This window comes from Centropristis striata, chromosome 12 (genome assembly GCF_030273125.1).
Source record: "Centropristis striata isolate RG_2023a ecotype Rhode Island chromosome 12, C.striata_1.0, whole genome shotgun sequence".
Taxonomy (NCBI): domain Eukaryota; kingdom Metazoa; phylum Chordata; class Actinopteri; order Perciformes; family Serranidae; genus Centropristis; species Centropristis striata.
The window spans coordinates 35,089,465-35,112,243 of NC_081528.1; the positions used below are offsets into that span (position 1 = coordinate 35,089,465).

Genomic DNA, 22,779 nt, shown 5'->3' on the forward strand with positions numbered 1-22,779 from the left:
CACTTTAAATCTCTTAAATCTGCGACTTTTTTTCTTGTAGATTTGCCACTTTAATCTAGTAAATCTGCAACTTTTTTCTCGAAATATTACCTGAAGTAACCAAATATAGTTCTTTGTCTGATAAAGGGTTAAGTGAGTAAAAACCAAATATATTCGGATGTATCCTTCATTAGGGGACAGTTTCAGGTCTAAATCCATTTCATGATTATAATGTTTAAAAGTCAGTCTAACAGTGTGCACCTGTCAGGTTAGAAATCAACAGTAGTCACGGAGAGCACATGGAATGGTGAAATAAATATTAATTCATGAATTCACATGTATATTCTGCCAAAATTAATTGTGTGCCTTATTTAGAGCAACAGTATTGCTTTTACTTGTAATAATTCATATTCCTCAGAAGTGGAGTTTTTATATTGTGTGTATATATATATATATATATATATATATATAGACACAATATAAAAACATTCCTCAAGTACACAACACTAGATTGTCAACTGTACAGGCACAATAACATCTACAATGTGAGCTGAACAACATATGAGCAGGTGTGAAAACATTTATTTGATCTCTTACTGTCAATTTTTTATTTATTGAACATATGATCCAAGAAGCCTCAGGAGATTTCCAGTGTGGAACAGTTTATTTGATAACAGGGACCTTACAGGCCTTAAAAGACTGAAAAAACAAAAATATGGATGTTTAATAATTATCTTTTATTGTACAACTTTCTTCTCATCTGCGTCTTCATATTCCTGGTCATCAGTGGATGTTCTCGAGTCCCTGTTGAGGAAAAACAAAAAGGTGTTTTAAGGCTTTTTTATTACTTTTCTCTGACGTCCACACATCTAAAGGTTTTAGTTCAGCTGATGATTATATAAAAATGACTTCAAGCATTTTTTAATGAACAGTTTTATCTTTATATCTGAGCAGATGTCTAATCGGCCAAATTTTAAAAACGTGTAGTTGTAAAGGTATACACTTGTTTGTGTTAATTAAGCTGATTTTGGTGTCTCTCGCAAATGAATTGTACTTACTATAAGAAATATTTTTCTTAATTAAATATTTGCAATTTTTTGCTAAACAAAAACATAACATACTCTTAAGTATTACCTACATTAACCAAAGTTGTTTCCATTACCACTCAGCATTTTACAAAGTATTTAATATGATATAAAGTACTTTCTTAATCATACTCTATAGCAGGAATGTATGTCATTTTCAGGTCAGAAATACCAGTTTGATGTTATTTTCATTCACATAGCTCAACAATGTTCAGCACTCAGTTTAGTCATTTATCACTCCACTTTTTTATTCAAATATATTGTAACTTGACTCAATACTTCAACTTTAACTGAATAGGTCATATGTTACATTTTACTTTGTTTACTTTTTGTTCAAAAGCACATTAAAAACATTAAAACAATTTAAAATAACAATATGCAAAGGAGGCCAAAAGTAAAAAAAAGTTTCCCCCTAGTTTTTTGTTGAAAAACAATAAATTCACTTACATGATTACAATTTGAATGCAACTAGTTTATTACCAAACAAAAATAAATGACATGTAAGAAAAAAGAAACCTCACAGACTGAAAATAAATATCATCACTGAAATAAATCTGGTTAGTAAATAACGACACGTGTACTGTTTATGGCTGGGTCCCAAACAGGGCTACCTGTACTGCCCTACAAAGCCTAACTGCAGTAACTACATTTATGGTCGAAATTAAGTTATAACTAAAATGAACTCCTTGATGTCTGTTTTATGTTGTGACAAAGTTTTAGATTTCAATTTTGATTTATTTCAGAGAAATAATGATATAAGAATTTCAGTAACTACAAAATTCAACTCAAAACCAAAGCAAACTAACAGCAAACTTTCTAACAAAATCAGTTTGAAAACGTCTATTCACTGAAAACAAAATATAAAAGCTGAAAGAAGACAACATTGTTGTTTCTGCACTCTGTTTCTGCATTACTATTAGAACCTTTTACAGCAAAATCAGTGCAGTAACAACTTTTTTTGGGTTCAAAGGTCAAATAAATTGTCAGGATTTTTTTGCATAAAAATGACATCATCAAATTTCAAAGCAGTTTTTCTCAGTTTTACACTTTGCTAGTTACTGCAGTTAGGCTTTGTAGGGCAGTGTAGGGTGGGACAATGTATAAAAATCCATGAAATTACAATATAATAAAAATATGCACATTTAAAGCCCGAGTTGTCTTGTTAAAGGTTATATTATTACTACTACACATGAACTCTCACCTTGGATTCATAGTACTTGTTTGTTCCGGACACGCGCCTGTCTCTCTCCATCAGAGTCCATTGCCATGGATACCGAGCGGTCCTCTTTTCCTACAGGGACAAACAGTCTTTAATCAAGTAAAATAGAATACAAACACTGACAGACAGCTCAGTTTAGACTATGATGAGAGCCACATTAGCCCGCAGCAGCGTCCTCACCTTCCCTCCGTTGGTTAACTTGTGTATCTGTGCGGTGGCGACGCCGGGAATGATCAGACACACGGTCATGATTCCTAAGCTGGGCAGGATTTCATACCACATGATGGCAGGCGGTAACTGTCAGGCGACAGTGAGCAACTTTGAACACAACCAAGACGCCCTTAGACCGTTTATTTTGCTAAGAAGCTAACAAAATGTCGACTCTGCTACCGACGACCTTCCGCTAGCGGAACAAAAATAACACTTCCTGTCACGTGTTTGCTTTCAAAATAAAAGCACCAGCTCTACAAAGATGATTCAAAATCGTCATTTTTGTGCAAACAGTTAGACGGTTATGCCATGAAAAGTCAGTATATATATATATATATCTCTCTCTCTCTCTCTCTCTCTCTCTCTCTCTCTCTCTCTATATATATATATATATATATATATGTATATACATACACATACATATATATATATATATATATATATATATATATATATATATAGATATAGATATATATAGATATAGATATAGATGTATGTATTCTGAAAAAATATGTTATGTTGCTGTATTCTTAAGTATTTGTTAAAAAATAGCTTCCACATTAATAGATTTTTGATCACATCGATTTTTTTTGCGAAAAGTCTACTCATCAGTGAATGGAACTTGTAATTCGTCACACTCATATCACACTGTTAAAATAACTGCCTATGTCATTTTTTGTCAAAATTGTTTTTTGTTTTTTTTGCCTAAATCCTCCCCCCATGACTCTCCCCAATTGATCACATCATGTGATTTTACCCCTTTAAGACAAGTTACCCTTTTAAGATCATCACTTCTTTGACACTTTGCCACATTCATGGGCATCAGATAAGAACCCAGCAAAGAAGAGCTAGAGGGAGATTGTTTACTTGTCAGTTTAGTTTATCAGTGTTTTATTGTTGACACTAGTATTGGTAACAATAAATGTCATATGTTACACTTTTGGTGAAGTTTTTTGTGTTACCTGCAACACTTAAAAAAATGAGTTAGGCGATTATTTTAACATACATTTTCTATTGACGGTATAGGCTAAACATGTACGGAAATACCTGAGGGAAACAGGGCTAATGGAGAGGATTTAGTTGTTTTTTTGTTTTTGTTTTTGTTTTTGTTTTATTTTGTTGTTTTCTTTTATTTCCTGCTAATCTAATGATCCACACTCCAATCCGGTAGGTGGCGGCAATGCAGCTATAAATTGGATGCCAGCCGCCAATTAAAATAAAAAGAAGAAGAAGAAGAAGAAGAAGAAGAAGAAGGCTTGTTTTGGCTCACAGCGCCGCCCTCTGGCGGTGACGCGGAGCTGCAGAACCAACCGCCAGCAGACAGGAAGTTGGCTCGGTTGCTAACAGCCGGCTAACTTGCTAAAAAAGTAAACAAGTCTGCGGAGTGAGATGAAATACAACCGCGAGACGAAGTAGCTTTTCAACTATGAAGGAAGACAAGGAAAACGCTCGGCCAAAGGACAGAAAATTGGAAATAAAGTGTGAAGATGGAGAAAAGATAGAGAAGTCCAAGGAAAAGAAAGAGGCCATGACAAAGGTAAAGTTGCTAGCTAACGTTAGCTACAGTTGCTACAAGTCTGTTATGGATCACGTGAAGTTTAACAAAAAAACATTCAACATTTACATTCCCAGGTCATGTAAAACCAAAGAGATGTATATAAGATTAGATAATAATGATAATATGTAATTTTGCACATAGTTTGTTTTTGAAGAGTTGCAGCTAACAAGGGAAAAATGCCTATAAATATACATGTTTTTATGGGACATTTTTGTATATAGTTTTATTATATTTAAATCTTACCTTTTTATATGTTCATATATGCATCCTATGTTTACATTTTCAAGTTCCAAAACAGGTCATTGAGCATATTTGTGGTTTTTATTGTAGGAAATAGTATAATTTTCCAACTCGGATTTCAGGATTTTTGTGTATTTTTGGGCTCAATATGTTGATCAAGTAGGTTAAATCGAAAAAATAATTGTCAGATCATATAGGTGAAGAAAAAATGGATCACAAGTATTCAAATACTGCCAAAATAGGCTCAGACCCCAGAGGGTTAATGACAGCATTTTAAATAGCTGTATTTTATCAGATATACGTTAACATTCATAATCTACATAGTAGTTTTTATAATAGGTTGAAGTACAAAAAACAACCTGGTAATATTGGGTATTGTTTTGCCCCCAGTCTGAATGTTGATGGCTGCGATAATATCTGAAACTGTCAATAATCTTTTTTAAGATCGTGATCAGGCGATTACCACCAAGTCTGACCAAGGAGGAGCTGGAGGAGCAGTTACAACCTCTCCCAGAGGTGGATTACCTGGAGTTTTTCTCCAATGACACCAGGTGAATTCATAGAAAGACTTTTCATTATTTTAAATAATACTATCAGTGACTAACAGTGTAATCTGAAATTAATATTCTGTCCTTTCAGCCTTTACCCTCACCTCTTCGCAAGGGCTTACATAAACTTCAAAAACCAGGAGGATATAGTTCTCTTCAGAGATCGATTTGATGGATATGTGTTCATTGACAGCAGAGGTATGAAAAGTATACATAGACAGCTTAATAGAAAGATTTGAGGCTTTTTTCAGATATAAATTAAGGTTTCATGCTTGTCTGCATTTTATTGTTAAACAGGACAAGAGTATCCTGCCATTGTGGAGTTTGCACCTTTTCAAAAGACTGCAAAGAAAAGAAGTAAGAAAAAGGACGCAAAGTGTGGAACAATTGCTGAAGGTAAATATTTTTACTGTTGTAGAGATTATGTTATAGAATAAGAGGTTTTGTGATGGTTTACCTTATTTTCTTTCGATGCCTACCATGCAACAAAATACAATAGTCTTTTGTTATCTTCTGTAATATTGTGTCAAAAGACAACTGTTCTTAGGGTGATGATTCTGTCTGCCCTAAAGAAAAAAATACCCTACTTAAACTAAGTACAAGTTTAAAAAATACACAATTTTACAGAGTTAATACGACATCTTTAAAGCTTGAAAATGCTTAAATGTAGCCATTCTGTTTTTAAGGTCAGGAATATGCTGAAATTTAAATATAATTCTTGAAAAATGCTTGAATTTTAACATGAAAATAGTCATAGTCTGGAAATGAGCAAGAACCAAACAATCATCATCAAAACATATAACCAAGGTTAATATAAATATATTGTAAAATAACAAAGTGAAAAATTTTGCTTTAGGTACCTTGAAAGTGCCTGAAAAGTGCTCAAATTTTACTATTAAAAGGCTGTAAGAAAACCAGTATTAAACTACAAAGAATGAGTCTTTCCAGAAACATAAATATATCTTTATTCATATATTGTATATTTTCTTTCAGATCCTGATTACAAGAAGTTTCTTGAATTTTACAATGGTGACGATGACAAGTTGGCATCAACACCTGAGACCCTGTTGGAAGAGATTGAAGCGAAGTCAAAGGAACTTGTTGGTAGGTGAACAGTGCCTTATATTAAAAAGTGAATCCGAAACATCAGTGTGTACGTTTTAAAACAGACACACGGCTGGAGACATGAATTCAAATGTACTTTTTTTGTACCTTCAAGCTAAAAAAACGACTCCTCTGCTGGACTTCCTGAAGAACAAACAGGTAGATAAAGTATTGTGGCACAACATTGTGCTGTTCTAGTTACTGTTAAGTTGCATGAAGAAGGTTGAACTTATGTCCTGTTTTAATGTTCAGAGAATCAGGGAAGAAAAGAAAGAGGAGAGAAGAAGGAGGGAGCTTGAACGCAAGCGTCTGCGTGATGAGGAGCGACGTAAGTGGAGGGAGGAGGAGCGAAGGAAGCGTAAAGAGGCCGAGAAGAAGAGGCCTGATAAACAGCTGGATAAAGACAAGGACCAAGCTAAAGAAGAACCAAAGATTAAGGTTTGTGCTGCAGTGGGTTGAGCAGGTTAAAACAATCTAATCTTCAATAAAGCATCATGATTTCATCTTTATTTTTAACTGTGTAGCTACTGAAGAAGCCCGACAGAGATGATGCTGATTCAGAGAAGCCGAAGGAAAAGACCAAGAAACCAGAGCGGTCAAATAAAGAGGACAGATCCATGGGGAGCGCTGATCATAAGAGGCGTCAGCACATTGAAAACAAGGAGGACAGAGGAAGGAAGTTAGTGGCTGCAGACTTTTTTTAAATACGTTTCTCACTTTTAATAGAATACTTAACTCTTGTACATCCCTCACAGATGAGGGAAATATGCCAAAAAATACTATATATTAATAATTGTTTTCCACTTTCACTGAGTTCCTTTTTTGACCAACACATCTAATATTAACTACTTTTCAGAATTTTAATCCTTTAAATGCTTTTTTGTTTGTAATAGATAATACAAAATGTAATCCTTTTTGGTGAATTAAATGCTAAAAGGAATTTTTTCATAGTCTGGAATATTTTATTGATTAGCAACAATATTGATTGTTTTGCCTTTTTTTAGTGTCACACTAAAAATAAAACTCCACTTCTTACTTTAGAGAACAAAACTATAATCTTCCTAAAACTGCTATAAAAACTCTATAGATTCAATATTATTTTTAATTTTCACTGAGTTACATTTTTAACCAACTTCAGGTATGGTCATAACCAAACAAAAAAAAAAATGTCAGAATATTAATTCTTTAAATGATCATATGTATTTGCCCCAAGGGCAAACATGATAAAAATGACTGAATCTAGTGGAAAATAATTTTAAAAATTGATTTATTTTTTAAACAGCCAAAATTATCATTAAAAAAACAAAAATCCCTAGTGATGCACATGGGTTAAACAGGGTTTTTGCTTCATACACAGAGGTGACGAAGATGGAAGGAAGGAGTTCAGGGAGCGTGACCCAGATCGAGACAGAGAGCGGGATCGAGAGCGGGAGAAGGAGCGGCGGCAGAAAGAGAAGGAGCGCATCAGACGTCAGGACGAAGACCGGCGGAGAAGGAGAGAACGGCAGGATGGAGAGAACTCGTGCAGGAAGAGGGAGGATGAGGGGAAAAAAGATAAAGAGCGTGCCTCTGAGAAGAAAAAGGGTGACAACACTGGAGACTCCGGTCACTCTGAGAGGCCGGAGAGGCCCATCAAAGACCACAAGAAGGACGAGAGTTCTAAAAGAGAGCGACTTCGAAATAAGGTAATGACTCCAGCCTTTAAAATCAATTCATATTTGCAAGCATGGTCAGTATTTCTAAGAAAATTGTTTTTTTTTACATCAGGACCGTCCTGCGATTCAGCTGTACCAGCCAGGCGCCAGGAGCCGCAATCGGGGGGGAGGAGGAGAAAGAGGAGAGAGAGGAGAGAGAGGAGGAGAATCCAACTCTGCTGACAGGAAGCCGGATGCTGAGAGCGAGAAAGTGGCTGAGAAAGGAAACGACTGAGCTGATTTCTACTTGTGGCATTTTTAAGTTTGGTGAGGAAAGGGGGAGGCAGGCCTGTGAGGCTCGGAGCAGCAATGTAGCGCCTGCAGGGCAACACGCACCGCAGTTGAAGCAGGGCTGCAACGGTTCTCCCAGTCTTGGAGGCAGAGATGTGATTGTGGAGCCTCTTGGTGCCTGATTGTGACCCTCTTTAAGTTTTTTTTATTTTTGTTAGGAAAGGAAACGGTAACCTTTGGGGAGAGTTTGGCCGTGGGGCACATGAGGTGAAGCCAAAGCTTTCTTGGACCACATGAACTCAAAGTGACCTTACTTCAGTATTGTTTCTCTCAAGTGTTGTACACTCTGCAAACACCGGCTTTCAACACATTAATCCATATCACAATATGTCAACATTGCCAAGCTTATGAATTTTGTTTCCTCACTGTCTTGAAAGAGATTTCTGTTGTAGCATTTTCAGTTTGATGTGTACACATGGAAACCTTACTCTGCCTGGGGAGCTAGACAATCCAAACGTATGTTAAAACTTTTCATGGTCTGTGACTTTCACATAGACTTACAGACACAACATGTGTTGAAGGAAAACTCTGCACTTAGCCTTGTTTAAGATCACATGTTTTGTTCTTACATTCAGACAGTGACTGAGGAGAAATAGCCATTTCTGACTAGACTGCCATGTGTCAGCCACGCCTGCATGCAGACTTCAATCAGAGGGATCAACCTGTGGCCTTTCCCCCCTTTTTTTCTAATCCTAAACTCCCTGTAAACATTAATGTGTGATGCACTTAACTGAATGCAGCATGAGAACACGTCACTGCAGATGATGTGAACCTACAGTAGCCATGTTTGAAAGGAAATAAAAGAGGTCTTTGCTTAAGTGTCCCTTTTGTCTTTGGTGAAGTGTTGTTTAGTCTTGGCATATAAAAAACCCTCACTAAAGGTTTTTAATTGGTTTAGTTGATATATATCTTTAAAGTTGGGGATCTTTGAGCTATTTGATAACACTGAAGTAGTTTGTTTTGTCCACCTGAGTGATGCGAGGCCTAATTAACTTAAAAAAACTTGAATCTTTGTCCAAGAATGGACAGTGGTGAAACACAAATTAGCTTTTGAGCTCCTATTGACCGACAAGTACTCCTACTTTAATTTTTTTTTTTGTTCCAGCAAACTTAAATTAGTATAATTTAAGTACTATATTTGACACAAGGTCCCTCTCTCATGGCTATAAAATGACCCTACAATGCAGACGGTGCTTTAGAACGGTGTGCATTCCCAAACAAATGTACAATAATAAAACAACATGACTGACACAACACACTGTCAAGTAGTGGAATGTAACTCAGCACATTTATTCAAATACTCTTTTTTTGAGGTTCTTGCACACATTTTCTTCCACTGCAATACATTTTGGAAGTCAATATTATACTTTTTACTCCACTGCATTTATTTGACATTAGTTTCATACATAATTCAGATTATTATAACAAAATATACAACCACTATAACTTATGATGTATTGTTGTGGATTAGGTTAAAATTAATTTAGCTTCACCTGTCAACTGGAATGTTAATTGTGCTTACATGAAATACAATCCAATAACATAATACATGTTATTCTGCATAATGACAACTTTTACTTAAAGTATATTTTTACTCTTATAAATGGGTACTTTAACTTCAGTAAGAGTTTGAATCCATGACTTTTGCTTTTACTTGTTTTTTTACACTGTGGTATTGTTACTTGTCATTCATTTATTTATTAACCTTTATTTACTTGGATAAAACCAATTGAGATATAAAAAAAAACCCCTTGTTTTCGATGGTGATCTGCCCAATATTGCAGAAAAGTTACATATTGGGTACATGTCATATACGTCCATACAATAAAATAAAATACAGAACAATATTTTATGAATTGTACAGAATAAAAAGTTACTATATGCATAAACAGTATATCACAAACAGAGAGAAGCAGTCAATGAAAGACAAAAGTAAAAGATCAGAATATTTCTTCCATCAGTGATGCTGTATATATTTTAGCTTTTAATATTAAAATATTCTCCAAAGAGTGATCAGAAGGGATAAGCCTCTGGCAGTGGTGGAACAGCTCAGGTCCTTCAGTATTAGCAGTAATACCAAGATGTAAAAGTACTGAACTGTTTTAATATTGCAGCAGATTCAGATGGAGAATGTTTTAATTACTTTGAATATTCTTGGGTTGTCCCATCCATATCCTTTTATTAACTTCTTATATGTTTTGTATGTAAAATTCTTATCTGCAAAGCAACAACAGCTGTCAATTAAATATAGTGGATTCATCAGTGCACAGTTTCCTTAAGTGTGATATCATCAGAAACAGAGATGAAGGCGGTTGGACAGGCTGGTCTAAAGAGCTGGTTCTGTGGTTGGAGCCAGGTTGGACACACTGGAGGAGGTGGTGGAGAGATGACCTGATAAATTGTTCGAGTCCATCTTGAAATACCCGGATCATCCGCTACACAAAACCTTTATGGACCAAAAAAACAGCAGTGGACAGCTCCTCTCTCTCCGTTGCAGGACGGAGAAATACAAAAGATCCTTCTCTCCTTCAGCCATCAGGCTGTCTCATTCTAACAGAGATTCTACCAGACTAACTGAATTTACCCTCTGGGATAAATAAAGTAATTTTGATTTGATTTAAAATTCTTATCTGCAAAGCAACAACAGCTGTCAAATAAATATAATGGATTTATACAGTACAAATACCTCAGGATTGTATTTAACTCTATGGAGTCTTGGGCTATTTTGTCCATTTTTTTATCTTTTTCATCCTGCCTGTATACACCACTTAAAAAATGTTTAAATGCCTGATAATTATTTTTTCATCCTGACTTACTGGATCAACAGTTTGAACCCAAAAGAAACAAAGAAAAAAACACATTAAATGTGATTTTAATGCAGGTTTTTTTTTTTTAAACTTCCAAAACACTATCATGCTCAATGAAGAATTTGAAATGTTGCAAATGTGAACACAGGTTTGCACATATAACATATAAGAGGGTTACATCCAGTTCTGTATTTTTATACAAAATATATTTGAGCTTGTCTCCAGTTTTATTTGGTATATCATCATCAAACTAAAACTGGCCTCATGGAGTTCCAAGCCAGTTCTTTAGAGGTAAATTTATGGTAGGGCTCGATGCTGCTTTGTTTTTACGACTGGATGTCATGAAGAAGTCATGCTTTGGCGCTTTTGGTGACTTCATCGGGTTAAGTGCCTGAAGGTAAACAACCCGTCCACACTGTGTCGCTGTGAGTAGAACGTGGAGCCCGTTCGGTGGACGCTGATTGGATAAAAGAGCCAACGTCACTTCCTTCTCTCTCTTCGGCCACCGCCATAGTCGGAACAAGGACTGTGGGCAAAATGGTAAATACAAAATCTTTAAACATCTGAATCAACAGCCCCCTTAAACTTGTACCGATATGTTGTGTGATTATTAAATATGTTGATAGTACTTCACGAATCTGTATTTGGTCTAAAAAGAAAGAAAATGAGCATATTTTAGCTGCTCAAAGATGCTAGCCGGTACCCACTCTGTACAGCTGCGCATGTTCGTGCTTAACTTCCTCCATAGATGCTAGCTTTGGAAGTGCTTTCAGTAGATTACCGTAAAATTGCGGCTACAAAAAATTGGGAAGAAATTGTCTTGTGTCTGCATGTAGTTAATGGTACTCTTTGTTATTTCTAGTCGTCCCACAAGACTTTCAAGATCAAGCGCTTCCTCGCCAAGAAGCAGAAACAGAACAGGCCCATTCCGCAGTGGATCAGAATGAAGACTGGAAACAAGATCAGGTGAGTTCATGTTTGGTTTGTGTATTGTGCAAAAGATGAAGCTGTCGTGTCAGGAAATCATGCCAATCTGCACCGGTGTACAAAGCGTATGGAAGTGGATTTTTTTTTTTATTGGGCACATCCATCTAACAGTAAAGTAGTTTACAACCATGCTATATGTCCAACTAGCTTTTAAAAAATGTTAAATGTGTTCAAAAGATCACGTTTTAAAAATGTATTTCACGATGTGTAGCAGTTTATATTTTGAAAGTACCAGTTAAGTCACCACAGATCAATTAAATCAAACTATGTTCAGCACCTTTTCATGAGTTAATGCAGTTCAAAGTGCTTCATGTATGTGTGCCAGGGGTTGATCCATAGACAAACAGATGGAAAGATGTACATCACACGTATGTGCTTGTAACCTGCCAATATCATAATAGTCAACATTTAAACCGTAAACAAAGCCAACACTTAGTTGCATCTTTATCCATTGTATCTTGTTACAATGGAGATTTATTCTGGGCGAGGATGAAAATCTTATTTGCAGGTTAACTTTTAACATCAATGATTAATGTTATTTCCATATACTCTGGAATGGATTTACTTTAATTAATCCACATTGTTTAGTTTCTTTTCTATCAAAGGAGATCAGAATTCTACACATAAGCCTTATAGTAAAATAGCTTTGCCTGATTCAGTTTGAGAATGTTGTTTTTTGGCTTTTTTGTCCCCTCTGGCAAGGGCATGAGCATACCAGGTTAAACTAATAGTGTCATGCAACAGTTCTGCAATAAACCACCTTCATAAAGGCTTTAATGTGTTTATATTGAGGCTGTTACAGTGAGATGTTGTTTCAATGTAACGTCATTATGGAGTCTGTTCATTTGTACTGAGATGTGTTTAAGTGTAGATTAAATGTAAACTAAACACTTAAGTATATTGCAACATAATTCAACAGCAACACAAACTACAGCCACCAAAATAACCAGAAAGTATAAAATAAGTTTGCATTAAAGTTAAATAAGTTTGGTAGACTTAATAAACTGGCAATTTAATGTATATACACAACCTAAATGATGGCTTGCTCTATTCACTTGCACAGAATGTTCATTTAATTTTACTGCTGAAATAAATTAACATTCAAAAGAAGAATTATCCCTTAAAGGTGTACATGATTGTTAAAGCTCCCGCTCAAGAGCTTGCCTGTGTTTAATGGTTTTTAAATTGCACTTCAATCCTGCGTTTCATTGTTGAGCTGTCTCTCAGCTCTTTACGTTAAGTGCAGAGATGTATGACTGGCTGACTAATGCAGGAACATATAATGTAAAGCAGGTCTGCAATTGCAGCACTTCATTGCAGTAGAGTGCTGTCATTAACCCTGCTGAGAGAATCTTTCTGCCACAGAGCTCCGACTCCTGCTCACCATGGTGGTGATCAGGACGCTCAGTAGCTGAACATTGCACTGTTTTTTTTTTTTGTTTGTTTTTTTTCATCAAAATGGCTGATCTGCCCACTAAACTTTCCTGCAGGATTTCCATGGTATTTGTCTCTGAAAGGACTGTGGTCTGGAACAAGTCCCTAATAGCCACAGTGATATTGTGCCAGTGGAAAGTGATTTGACATGCAATGGTTCCTTCAGAGGGGGATTTACAAGTAGATTTCTAAACAAAGAATTGTATTACTGCAGAGAATAGTACAGTGATTGCCTTTATATATAAAACAGACTCAGGATGTTAGACTGTGGCTTCTGAAATCAGAATTGCATCAACGATTTGCATTGTTTTAACTGAACCCTTGACCTGCCCTTAATTTTACTGTCATTTGAATGAGGTGACTGGCAGCATCTGCGTTTAATGATTTTGGACGACCTAGTTGGTCTCGACATGTCCAAGGAAAATAAAAGTACCATTACAGGACTGGGAAAATGCCCTTAAAACCACTAAAGTTTGGACTTGAAAAATAATTTACAGATCGAAGTAAGATGTAGATTTCTCAAAACAATCATGATAGGATGCAAATTAATAATGTATTTTTGACCATGATGCTGACACAAGCTGCAATGATTACCGGTTAACCACTTTTCCAGTAAGTCTCAACCACATCAACTAGTTAAGCTGTGAGGTTGTCTGCTGTGTCAGCCTGTTTAAATAGGACGGTTTATTTAATATGTGGCCAGTCCTCATTGATATGGTGGCATGTTATTGTCATGTAGCACTTTGTTGTGTAGCCATGTCAGAAGAATGAATCCCTCTTGAATAGTAACCGTTCCTTTTTTAAATTCTATTCTATCTATGTCTAGAGACTATAGGTGGGGAAACATTTGTGCAAACTTAGAATACATCTTGTTCTTTTGAAGCACAACTTGCAGTGATTAAAAATTCCCTTTAGAAAATGCTCATATGCACTGGTAGTTTTTAAATGCACTTGTGTCACGGAAATCAATACTTGTAGTATAAATGAGAACCTAACCACATTTATCTGCATAATAGAGGAGCAGAAGTATTTCCACTTTAAAAAAAAAAAAATGTTTAATGGGACAAAGTTATTTGTTTTGGCAAAGGCATTATTTTAGTTTGCACAGTTAAAGCCCACAATTGGCTTGTTATATTATAGTCTAGTTAATGTTCTCCTCTAACATGTCTGGTTTAATGTTTTAATTACAGGTACAACTCCAAGAGGAGACACTGGAGGAGGACCAAGCTGGGCTTGTAAACATGAGGGTCCCTGGATCCAAGCATCTCTCCATCCCAACATCTGCCAGGACTTCCAGCTGCTGGGCCTGACCGCCAGGAGGGAGCCATGTTATCTGGAGCAGCAGTCGTTTTGTACAGATACTCTGGTTATGCTCATGTTTGACAATAAAAGATCTTTGATCAAACTTGATATGAGCCTTGTATGGCTTTCTTTTTTCCCTTAAAGTGTTGCAGTGAGATCCATTAACAGGCTGCATGTTTTTCCAAGTCAACCCAAACATCACATTAGGAGGGAGTAATGCTGACACAGCTCTGCAGAAAGAAGCACTCTGAAGGGTTTTCACTTTGACTGCACAGCAAACACTTCTGAAGCAGTTTCATGGAACATTGTGGCTATTTCTAGTTCGTCTTAAACCTGAACTCTGGCTTTGTTGTTTCTGACAAAGACCACTTCTGTTGAAGAAGCTTAATCTAGTATCAAGACAAACTATGAAATGTTTACGTAAAGAGCTAAAACTGTCTAACAGCTGACACAAGAAAAGCTGGGTCAGAGAATATTATTTTGAAAAAGCTTTTTTTTTTTCTTATTGAAGTGGAGTAAGGGTTATGTAGAATCATTTAGTGGACTTTCTAGAGCTCCCTGGAACAAAATTACAGTGAGTTCGTTATTGTTGTGGTGCAGTGGCTGCCAACCCTTGTTTTTTATTTTGCCTCAAGCCCTCAGAGTGTAGCAATATCTATTTAGTAACCCCTCTGCACGAGTTATGGCTTCAGTTTAGGGTTACAACAGTGAGATTTTACATAGATGATGCAATAACTGTCTCTGGAAATATCAGCTTTACAACATTTCTTTGTTACCTGACCCTTAAAGGAATGAAAACAGGCCTTTTTTTTGTTAAAACAAACTCATAGAAGCTGTAAAAATTTTTATGTATTAAGTCTCCCTTTTGACTTTTTTTAACAAACCATGGTATACCAGTAAATTGCAACCCTACTTCTGGACAAGAGCAGTTTAAGTTTGGCTTAAAGTATCAAGTATTTTTCAAGAAATGCAAAAGCACAAAAACATATCATCCCCTTGGATCATCACAGCTAATATCCATGTTCACTTATTTCTACCTATAATTAAATCCTTAATGTCCTTTAAAACAAGTAGATCTGCAAATACAGCAGGCATTTCAGTCCACAATAAGACTCAATTTATGTTCAAGAAGAAATTAGTATTTGTCTTTCTTTAACAGTGAGCTTAGCTGTTCATATGAGAAATAATGAATTCAACAAATGGACACTGTTTTCAGGAACTGTAAGGTCTCAATAAGCAGAAATTACTTCCTAAAGGAGGATATTTTTGCCCCCTCAGTGAATTGTAAACCACTGAAACAGTGAAGTAAAGCACATATTTGAAAGCTTGCGTCATAATCACTCAGCTGTTTTTTCCAAGAAATGAAAAGGAGGGCAGCAGCTTCCTTAAATTCGTGAACCTCCAACTGCCCCCCCTCTTAGTCCGGTCAAAGGAGTTCACTTCAACTGTGCGGACATGATCGACCTCATCATCATCAGAGGTCAGGTTCATTGCGACAGCGCTGCTGTTGTTGTTTTTGTTGACATTAACCGCACTGTCACAGCTGTAATCATCATCCCAGGTCCCCAGCAGCTCCTTCATCTCCAGCGGGGCGTCTCCCCTCAGATACTGCCAGGCTCTCTTCCCGTTGTAGTCCATGGCATCAACGTTGGCGCTGAAGGCTCCGACCAGCAGCTTGACCACCATGTACTGTCCGTGCATGCTGGCTAAATGCAGCGGGGTGAGCCCGCCGCTGCCCCGCACGTTCACATTAACGGGGATCCCCGCGCCCTCCGCGTGGCGCAAAAGTTTGAGCAGAGTCTCGTCCTGTCCCCTCTTGGCCAGCCAGTGCAGGACCGAGTACCCGCTGATGAAGTCCTTCCTGGTGAGCAGATAGGGGTCCTCGGAGATGAAGTCCAGTATGGTTTCATAGTTTCCCTCCACTGCAGACAGCATCCACGCGTGCTCCATCGGGTACAAAGCCCAGTCTGCGTCCTGCTCAGAGGACACGCTGGAGGTCTGGGACAGCACGCTGCTGAAGCCGCTGTGTGATGGGTTACTCAGAAGCAAATCCTTCAGGTATTTTTTACGCATAGCGGGTGTGAGCGAGCTTCTCTCCGGAGCCTCCCTCTGCAGCCCCGCTGCTCCGGAGCTGTCAGTGACCTCCAGCTGCCTCTGCAGCCTCGACCTACGCTGGAAGGCACTGGGCATGACCTGCATGCCATACCTCGAGAGTCGCTCCACAACGGTGCCCTGTCTGGACCTCCTGCTGCCGTGGGAGTCAGCATTACTGACATCTGGTTCAGATCCAGCGCCACCAGAGCTGCTCTCATACATGCTGCTCGGCGAGTACTTCCTTTATTTAGACAACACCCCGAAGATATCAAACTATAAACTGGAAACAGTTTCCCTCCACTCCACTGGACTTATTCCCTGTGTAATTGGGAGGAAATAATTCATTTTTAATATATACACACGTCAAAACATTTTTGGAAACACACAAACATAAGTAAAAGCAAACAGACTATGTTCCTCATTTTTCAAGGAAATGAAAAAAAAAAAGCTCAAATTTAACACCATATCCCCAAACTCCTGAAATAATAGTTTCTCTCTCGCTAGTGCACCTGGCTGCTGCCTCGACAATGTGACTCACCTGTTCTGTGTCCAAAGCGCATACCGACACACGTACTCAGCGCTGACTCTCCAACTGTATCAACTACTTATCATAAAGCGCCTCAGTCGCTTTCAAACGCCTACATTGAGAACATATGGATTCGATTTGTGCCATTTAACGGTTTTACTCCAAATGCTGACCTATAGATTTAAGCAGACATCCTCATTTCCTTTACAAGAGGAACTGAGACAAAGTTCATTCTAATCTCTGGCATAACCAATGACGAGAATCCCTCACATGTGACCACTGATGGACTCCAAAAGCAGGAAGTAAGTGCAGCGTCTACTCCCTGATACTGTCACCAATTAGAAACACTCAGTCAAGCAAATAAAGAGAAGAGGAAGGATAAAACAACTTTATTTCAGTAAAAACATAAAAATGTAGTCATTACAAAAACATGCATCAACATTCAGTCAGTAAAAGATTCTGGAGGAAGTTCAACAGTCAGCTCATCAAGTGTTTGAAGAAATGCATTAAGCTCTGAGCAATGATCTGGAGGGAAGAGATAAGGTAAAGTTAATGATACAGTAGGTTAATGACACCTGTAGTTAATGATACTTGTAGTTTCAAACTGGTGTGCCCCATACTTAATGTCTACAGCTGCCAGACAATAGTCACTTGTTTATTCAATGCTCAATGGTGCTTTTGAAATCTAATTCTTAAGGTTTTACTCACTAAAACAGTTAAATTACAAGTTATTTTCTCAGTTTTAGATACAGTGGGGCTCACTGAATCTCAGAACACACAGCACAATAAATTTGCAACAAATGGCTCCAGTGTAAACATCAGAAGCCTGGATTATTCACTGTAGGCCCTTGGGTTTTGAACTGATCCATGAAAGGGCTGATATGGCTGCAGGTTTTCCTTTCAGCCAAGTAGGAGCACCCCTCACTCAACTCATTCAAGCAATCAGCTGTGCTCCTGCTTTGAACTAAAACCAGCAGCCATATGGATCAGTTTGACAGTATAATTAATGCACACACACATACATATATATATATATACATATACATATACATATATATATATATATATATATATATATATATATATACACATACAGTTTTTTTCCCTCATGTGGTAGGCAACACTATTCCCTTAAAAAAAAAATAAAAAAAAAATTGAAACTGAGCAATTAAGAAACTCAAATATGGTTAAGTGTGTCCAAAGAGATCTGTACTACCATTAGTTTACACAAAAGTATGTTCAATAATAGTACACATTTTTGGTCTGTAGTTCATACGCAGCAATAGACTGATACTTTATTAAAAAGTGTTTTACAATACCAAACAAGTGTGAATGCAGCCCTAAAAGGAGGTGGATACCTGAACGTTTTGGCATCTTTACAGGCGACAGGTTTGGGAGGGGATCAAACTTTTCCAGGTCATCGTCACGCAGATGTGGAGCAGGTGGGAAACAGGCCAGTCCAGGCAGAGCAAAACCACTGAGGAGAATCAAATCCTCCGGTACGCTGTACTTCTCAAATGCTGAAGAAAAAAAATCCCCAACTCATTAAAATAGGTTTCAAAACCTCCACAGTACAGCCATATTGAGGGTGAATTAAGCTTATACAAGTCATTCTTAATCATATTTGGCATGTGTACGTTCGCTTATGTACAGCTGAGCCTCAATGGGCTGAGTCTCAAGCAAAAAAACACCATAACTCTGACAAAAAGAAGCAAAGCTTATGTGATGACAGTGAAAATTACAGAGAAAGTCATTTTGATTGCACAGCATTTATTTCTATTTCATGAAATGTGATCATACGGCAGATATTGTCATGGTACTAATATGGACAATTCTAAAAACTTTATTACTGTAAAAATGTAAAACAATTGAGTAGCAGCATAAGGAAAGATTTTAATTGAGACCGGTCCATTCTAAGTGACTGATTGTTACCTAGAGGGTCATAAGGGATGAACTTTTCAATTTCTGGATATTCCTCAACTCTGGAGTTTTTGTCTGAAGCAACTTTGACTTTAGTTTCCTGTGGGGAACAAAACATTGCATAAATGCATGTAAAGGTATACAGCAAATAGATCACATTATAGTCCAACAATTGTATTATGGTATTTTCCAACCTGTGGCTTTAAGAGTTGTTTCTCTTGTGTGTTGACCGCAGGGGTTGAGATTTGTTTGTTGAGAGCACCAAAAGCCTTACGACCAGATTTCAGAGGAGTGTGCAAGGTTTTGGCAGTCATAGGAGAAAATAGTTTCTCTGGTGGAAAAGAAAAGGTTAATGCATATTTATGCATGGGCCTAATATAGTTTGAAAAATTCTCATTTTCATACCTGGAGCAGACTGAAGCCGCTGTCGCATCTTAATAGCCGGGGGAAGAAGATGTGCATTTTCTCTCTCTGCAAAGATTATGTTGGCCATTTTATCTGGAAGCAGAAGAACACACATTGGCTACAGCAACACATTACATCCATTACCATGGAAGAGATTCCTCTGTGGCAGAAATCAGAACACATTACAGCAAAAAGAGCACATGTGGCTCATTGCACACTTGAAATGCAACCACCATTTATGCTTTGAGCTTAAACAGTTAGTCAAGTGAATTATTAAACAGAAAATAAGCAACTATTTTGATAATCACTTAAACGTTGCAGTCATAATCGTGCAAGATTCTCTGGTTCATTTGATTATGATGATTAACGTCACTTTAGGCTTTGGAATGATTGGGTATTTTGCTTTTTTACAAATTATTTAAGAAAAGACAATAATTAAAATAATTTCTAACTGCGTCCCTTAATGCAAGAGTGGTCATTATAGTTTGAAAATCGTTGGCATGTTATTGGGAGCACCAGATTATTTTTTACACCACGTTCTGGCAGTTTTTCAGGAAAACGGTCTTTCCAGTGGATCAGGTCATGTGAAATCCAAACTGGATTAAAAAAAGTTCATGTTCTAATAGCCCCAATGGCTGGTAGCCAGCCTGTGTTTACTCCGCACTAAACATTCAAGTAATTTAACAGTAAAGTGCACTGCAATTTAAAGTCAATCTGGCAGTGTTATAGCACTAAATAGCTGTAGCTTTCATCAATGAATGACACTGCTTGTATTTCAGTTTGGGAGCTAGCAGACCAGTCTCTACCCATTTAGTCTCAGTTTTTAATCTAACGTTAACACTTTTCATTGCCATCTTGTTCCATATTTTGTCTTTAACGTTAGTTTGTCGATTTGTTTCTATTGCAACGAGTTAAAAACAAAAGTTAAGACCTGTTTACAGTATTGCTAACGTCAGCTTCGCAGTATCGTTATAAGTTTAATAAAGTGTCAAACTGAAGCCATAACGAGCCACACCTACCGCTGATTCACAGATTGGCTAATTAACCCTATAAAAGCCTGAACCACTAAATAATTGCCAGAAAATTCTCCTTAACACAAAACTCTAAAAACAATAGGCATATATGATTTTAATTTGTATCATATTTGATACATCAGTTCTTTTTGTGCAATTTGTTGCTCACAGTTTGTTCTTGAACTAACAAAAACATATAAAACCCAACATTTTTAACCTTTTAAGACTTTACTTCCTTTTAACATTTTCCTCAAACATGCAAAATATTTTTTTCCATATAACACAACATCGTACATCTGCTGATATGAAGTTTTCACGCAGCAATGACTGATCCACCAGTGGACCATGCATATAAATTTAGCTATATCTTGTATTTTTGTGCAATTTGTTGCTCAGTTTTTGTATACTTCAGGTTTTTCAGGAAAAAAATATCACACTGATGATGTATAGGTCTCAAAAACTTGTGAATCAAATATGATACAATTGGCTTTATAGGGTTAACGATAAGTTGACTTAATGTTAGCCTGAATTAAATTGGTTCAAACTTTTAATGGGCTGAAGATATAGATACTTATGTAAAATCTTGCCAAACATGACGCTAACGTTAGTTAGCTTAACGTACGTAACGTTAAGCCATGTTTTCGCTGTTTAATAACGAAATAACTGTACTAAATATGTACATGTATTAGTCAAGAGTGCTAATAAATGTAATATAGATAGCATTAAACTGGTGTTAGCGTCAACTTTACCTCAGTTAGATGTGTTAAACCTCGCTAGTTGATTCTCCGCTTTCTCGGTTGTTTTTGTCTGAATCTTTACCGCGGCTCCTTTTTAAATTCACTGCCTGCTTCCTATTGGTCACTTCAACACAGCGGGCCTGCTTCCTATTGGTCTTCTTCTTCTTCTTCTTCTTGTTCTTTGTGTTGTTTTATGGCTTCCTATTGGTCACTTCAACACAGCGGACTGAAATGGGCGTTTCCAAAAAAGAATTTACACTACAATAGAGAAAATGTAAATAAACAATGATAAGACATCTCAAATGTGTGTTTGTGACAGGAATGGCCTTTTTTTTTTTTTTTTAATATATTTTTATTGATTCACAGTTGCAGTAAACAGTACAATCGAGGAGACATATTTTCATTTTCTTATATAACCCAACACCCATTCCACTCCCCCAGAGACCCTTACATCGTTGTTCTAATAGGTTAATACACCAGATCAGTTAAAACAACAGTGTGTAGAAAAAAAAAATATATATATATTAATAATATAAAAAAATAAAAAAAACAACAACAATATATATATATATATATATATATATACACATATATATATATACATATATATATATATATATATATATATATACACACACATATATATACATACATATACACACACCCGTACATAAAATATATATAAAATAACATAATTAAAAAATAAGTTAAAAAATAAAAAATATAAAACATACATATATATACACATACACACATACATATACAAAAATATATACATATATAAGAAAATACATATCGACATATATACACACACCTATCCATATAAAACATAGTGTAACATAGGTTGTTTGTTTGCTGCCTGCACCTCAGCATGTTCAACAGATCAGCCCAATGTTCCTGGACTGAAAGGAATGGTCATTTTTAAATTATAATAAGACACTATGTGTTGTTTTATTACACATAGTTCCAGGTGGTTTTGTCAGATGCTGCCGCTGCCATAGACTGGTTGCTGCTTAATCATGTCCGTTTGTAACGTTTTTTTTTATTTATTTATTATTTTTTTTAAAATAAACTTTATTAAGGCAGTTGGGTGGGGTGTAATACAAAAAAATACATCAGAACGTCGCCAGGGGGTTTCAATAAATCACAAAGAGGTTGTCATACAAAAATATTATAAAAATTACAAATATTCAGAGTTTTAGCAGCTTTCAAATTAGTAGAGTCTTTAATAGAATTAATATACTGCTTGGTTTCACTTATAAATATAGAAAAGAGGGGATTTTTTTTTGTGTATCGAGATTTATGTATGTGATATTTTGCCAATAGTATAATTAGATTTATAATGTAATATTGATTTTTTTTTTGTGTATGGGAAGTCAGTGAAACCAAACAGTATATTTTCAAAACAAAGGGACAAATTAGGTTCAATTGAAAAAAAAGGAAGTTACAAATATCTTTACAGAACTTAGACGAAAAAGGGCAAGACCAAAATAAATGAAAAATACTTTCAGGGTGTCCTTCACAAAAAAAGCAATTCAAATCTAAATATTTTTTAAAACGTTGAAGAAAAATTTTAGTGGGGTAGATTCTGTGAATTATTTTAAAAGAAATTTCTTTGATCTTAAT

General features: G+C 36.4%; 5 protein-coding genes across 5 annotated transcripts; 2 read left to right on the forward strand and 3 right to left on the reverse strand.

The window, feature by feature from the left end:
- Nucleotides 1-624: 624 nt before the first annotated feature.
- ndufa1 (NADH:ubiquinone oxidoreductase subunit A1) lies at nucleotides 625-2,702 on the reverse strand. The gene is made up of 3 exons (XM_059346512.1): nucleotides 2,464-2,702; nucleotides 2,266-2,355; nucleotides 625-783 (listed from the first exon to the last, which is right to left on the reverse strand). The coding sequence occupies exons 1-3, from the start codon at nucleotides 2,563-2,565 to the stop codon at nucleotides 763-765; spliced, it is 213 nt and encodes a 70-aa protein (XP_059202495.1). The 5' UTR covers nucleotides 2,566-2,702; the 3' UTR covers nucleotides 625-762.
- Nucleotides 2,703-3,778: 1,076 nt separating this feature from the next.
- On the forward strand, nucleotides 3,779-8,749 carry upf3b (UPF3B regulator of nonsense mediated mRNA decay). Its single transcript, XM_059346192.1, has 11 exons — nucleotides 3,779-4,030; nucleotides 4,736-4,842; nucleotides 4,931-5,037; nucleotides 5,137-5,235; nucleotides 5,833-5,943; nucleotides 6,059-6,102; nucleotides 6,196-6,381; nucleotides 6,468-6,622; nucleotides 7,301-7,628; nucleotides 7,711-7,904; nucleotides 8,504-8,749. The coding sequence occupies exons 1-10, from the start codon at nucleotides 3,920-3,922 to the stop codon at nucleotides 7,870-7,872; spliced, it is 1,410 nt and encodes a 469-aa protein (XP_059202175.1). The 5' UTR covers nucleotides 3,779-3,919; the 3' UTR covers nucleotides 7,873-7,904; nucleotides 8,504-8,749.
- Nucleotides 8,750-11,213: 2,464 nt separating this feature from the next.
- Nucleotides 11,214-14,566, forward strand: rpl39 (ribosomal protein L39). The gene is made up of 3 exons (XM_059346687.1): nucleotides 11,214-11,275; nucleotides 11,598-11,701; nucleotides 14,347-14,566. The coding sequence occupies exons 1-3, from the start codon at nucleotides 11,273-11,275 to the stop codon at nucleotides 14,393-14,395; spliced, it is 156 nt and encodes a 51-aa protein (XP_059202670.1). The 5' UTR covers nucleotides 11,214-11,272; the 3' UTR covers nucleotides 14,396-14,566.
- Nucleotides 14,567-15,258: 692 nt separating this feature from the next.
- On the reverse strand, nucleotides 15,259-17,308 carry sowahd (sosondowah ankyrin repeat domain family d). The gene is made up of 2 exons (XM_059346685.1): nucleotides 17,091-17,308; nucleotides 15,259-16,870 (listed from the first exon to the last, which is right to left on the reverse strand). Exon 2 carries the CDS (start codon nucleotides 16,772-16,774, stop codon nucleotides 15,800-15,802), a length of 975 nt encoding a protein of 324 aa, XP_059202668.1. The 5' UTR covers nucleotides 16,775-16,870; nucleotides 17,091-17,308; the 3' UTR covers nucleotides 15,259-15,799.
- A 143-nt stretch (nucleotides 17,309-17,451) lies between these two features.
- On the reverse strand, nucleotides 17,452-21,231 carry pttg1 (PTTG1 regulator of sister chromatid separation, securin). Its single transcript, XM_059346686.1, has 6 exons — nucleotides 21,166-21,231; nucleotides 19,404-19,496; nucleotides 19,193-19,329; nucleotides 19,011-19,098; nucleotides 18,437-18,598; nucleotides 17,452-17,603 (listed from the first exon to the last, which is right to left on the reverse strand). The coding sequence occupies exons 2-6, from the start codon at nucleotides 19,489-19,491 to the stop codon at nucleotides 17,521-17,523; spliced, it is 558 nt and encodes a 185-aa protein (XP_059202669.1). The 5' UTR covers nucleotides 19,492-19,496; nucleotides 21,166-21,231; the 3' UTR covers nucleotides 17,452-17,520.
- Nucleotides 21,232-22,779: the final 1,548 nt, after the last annotated feature.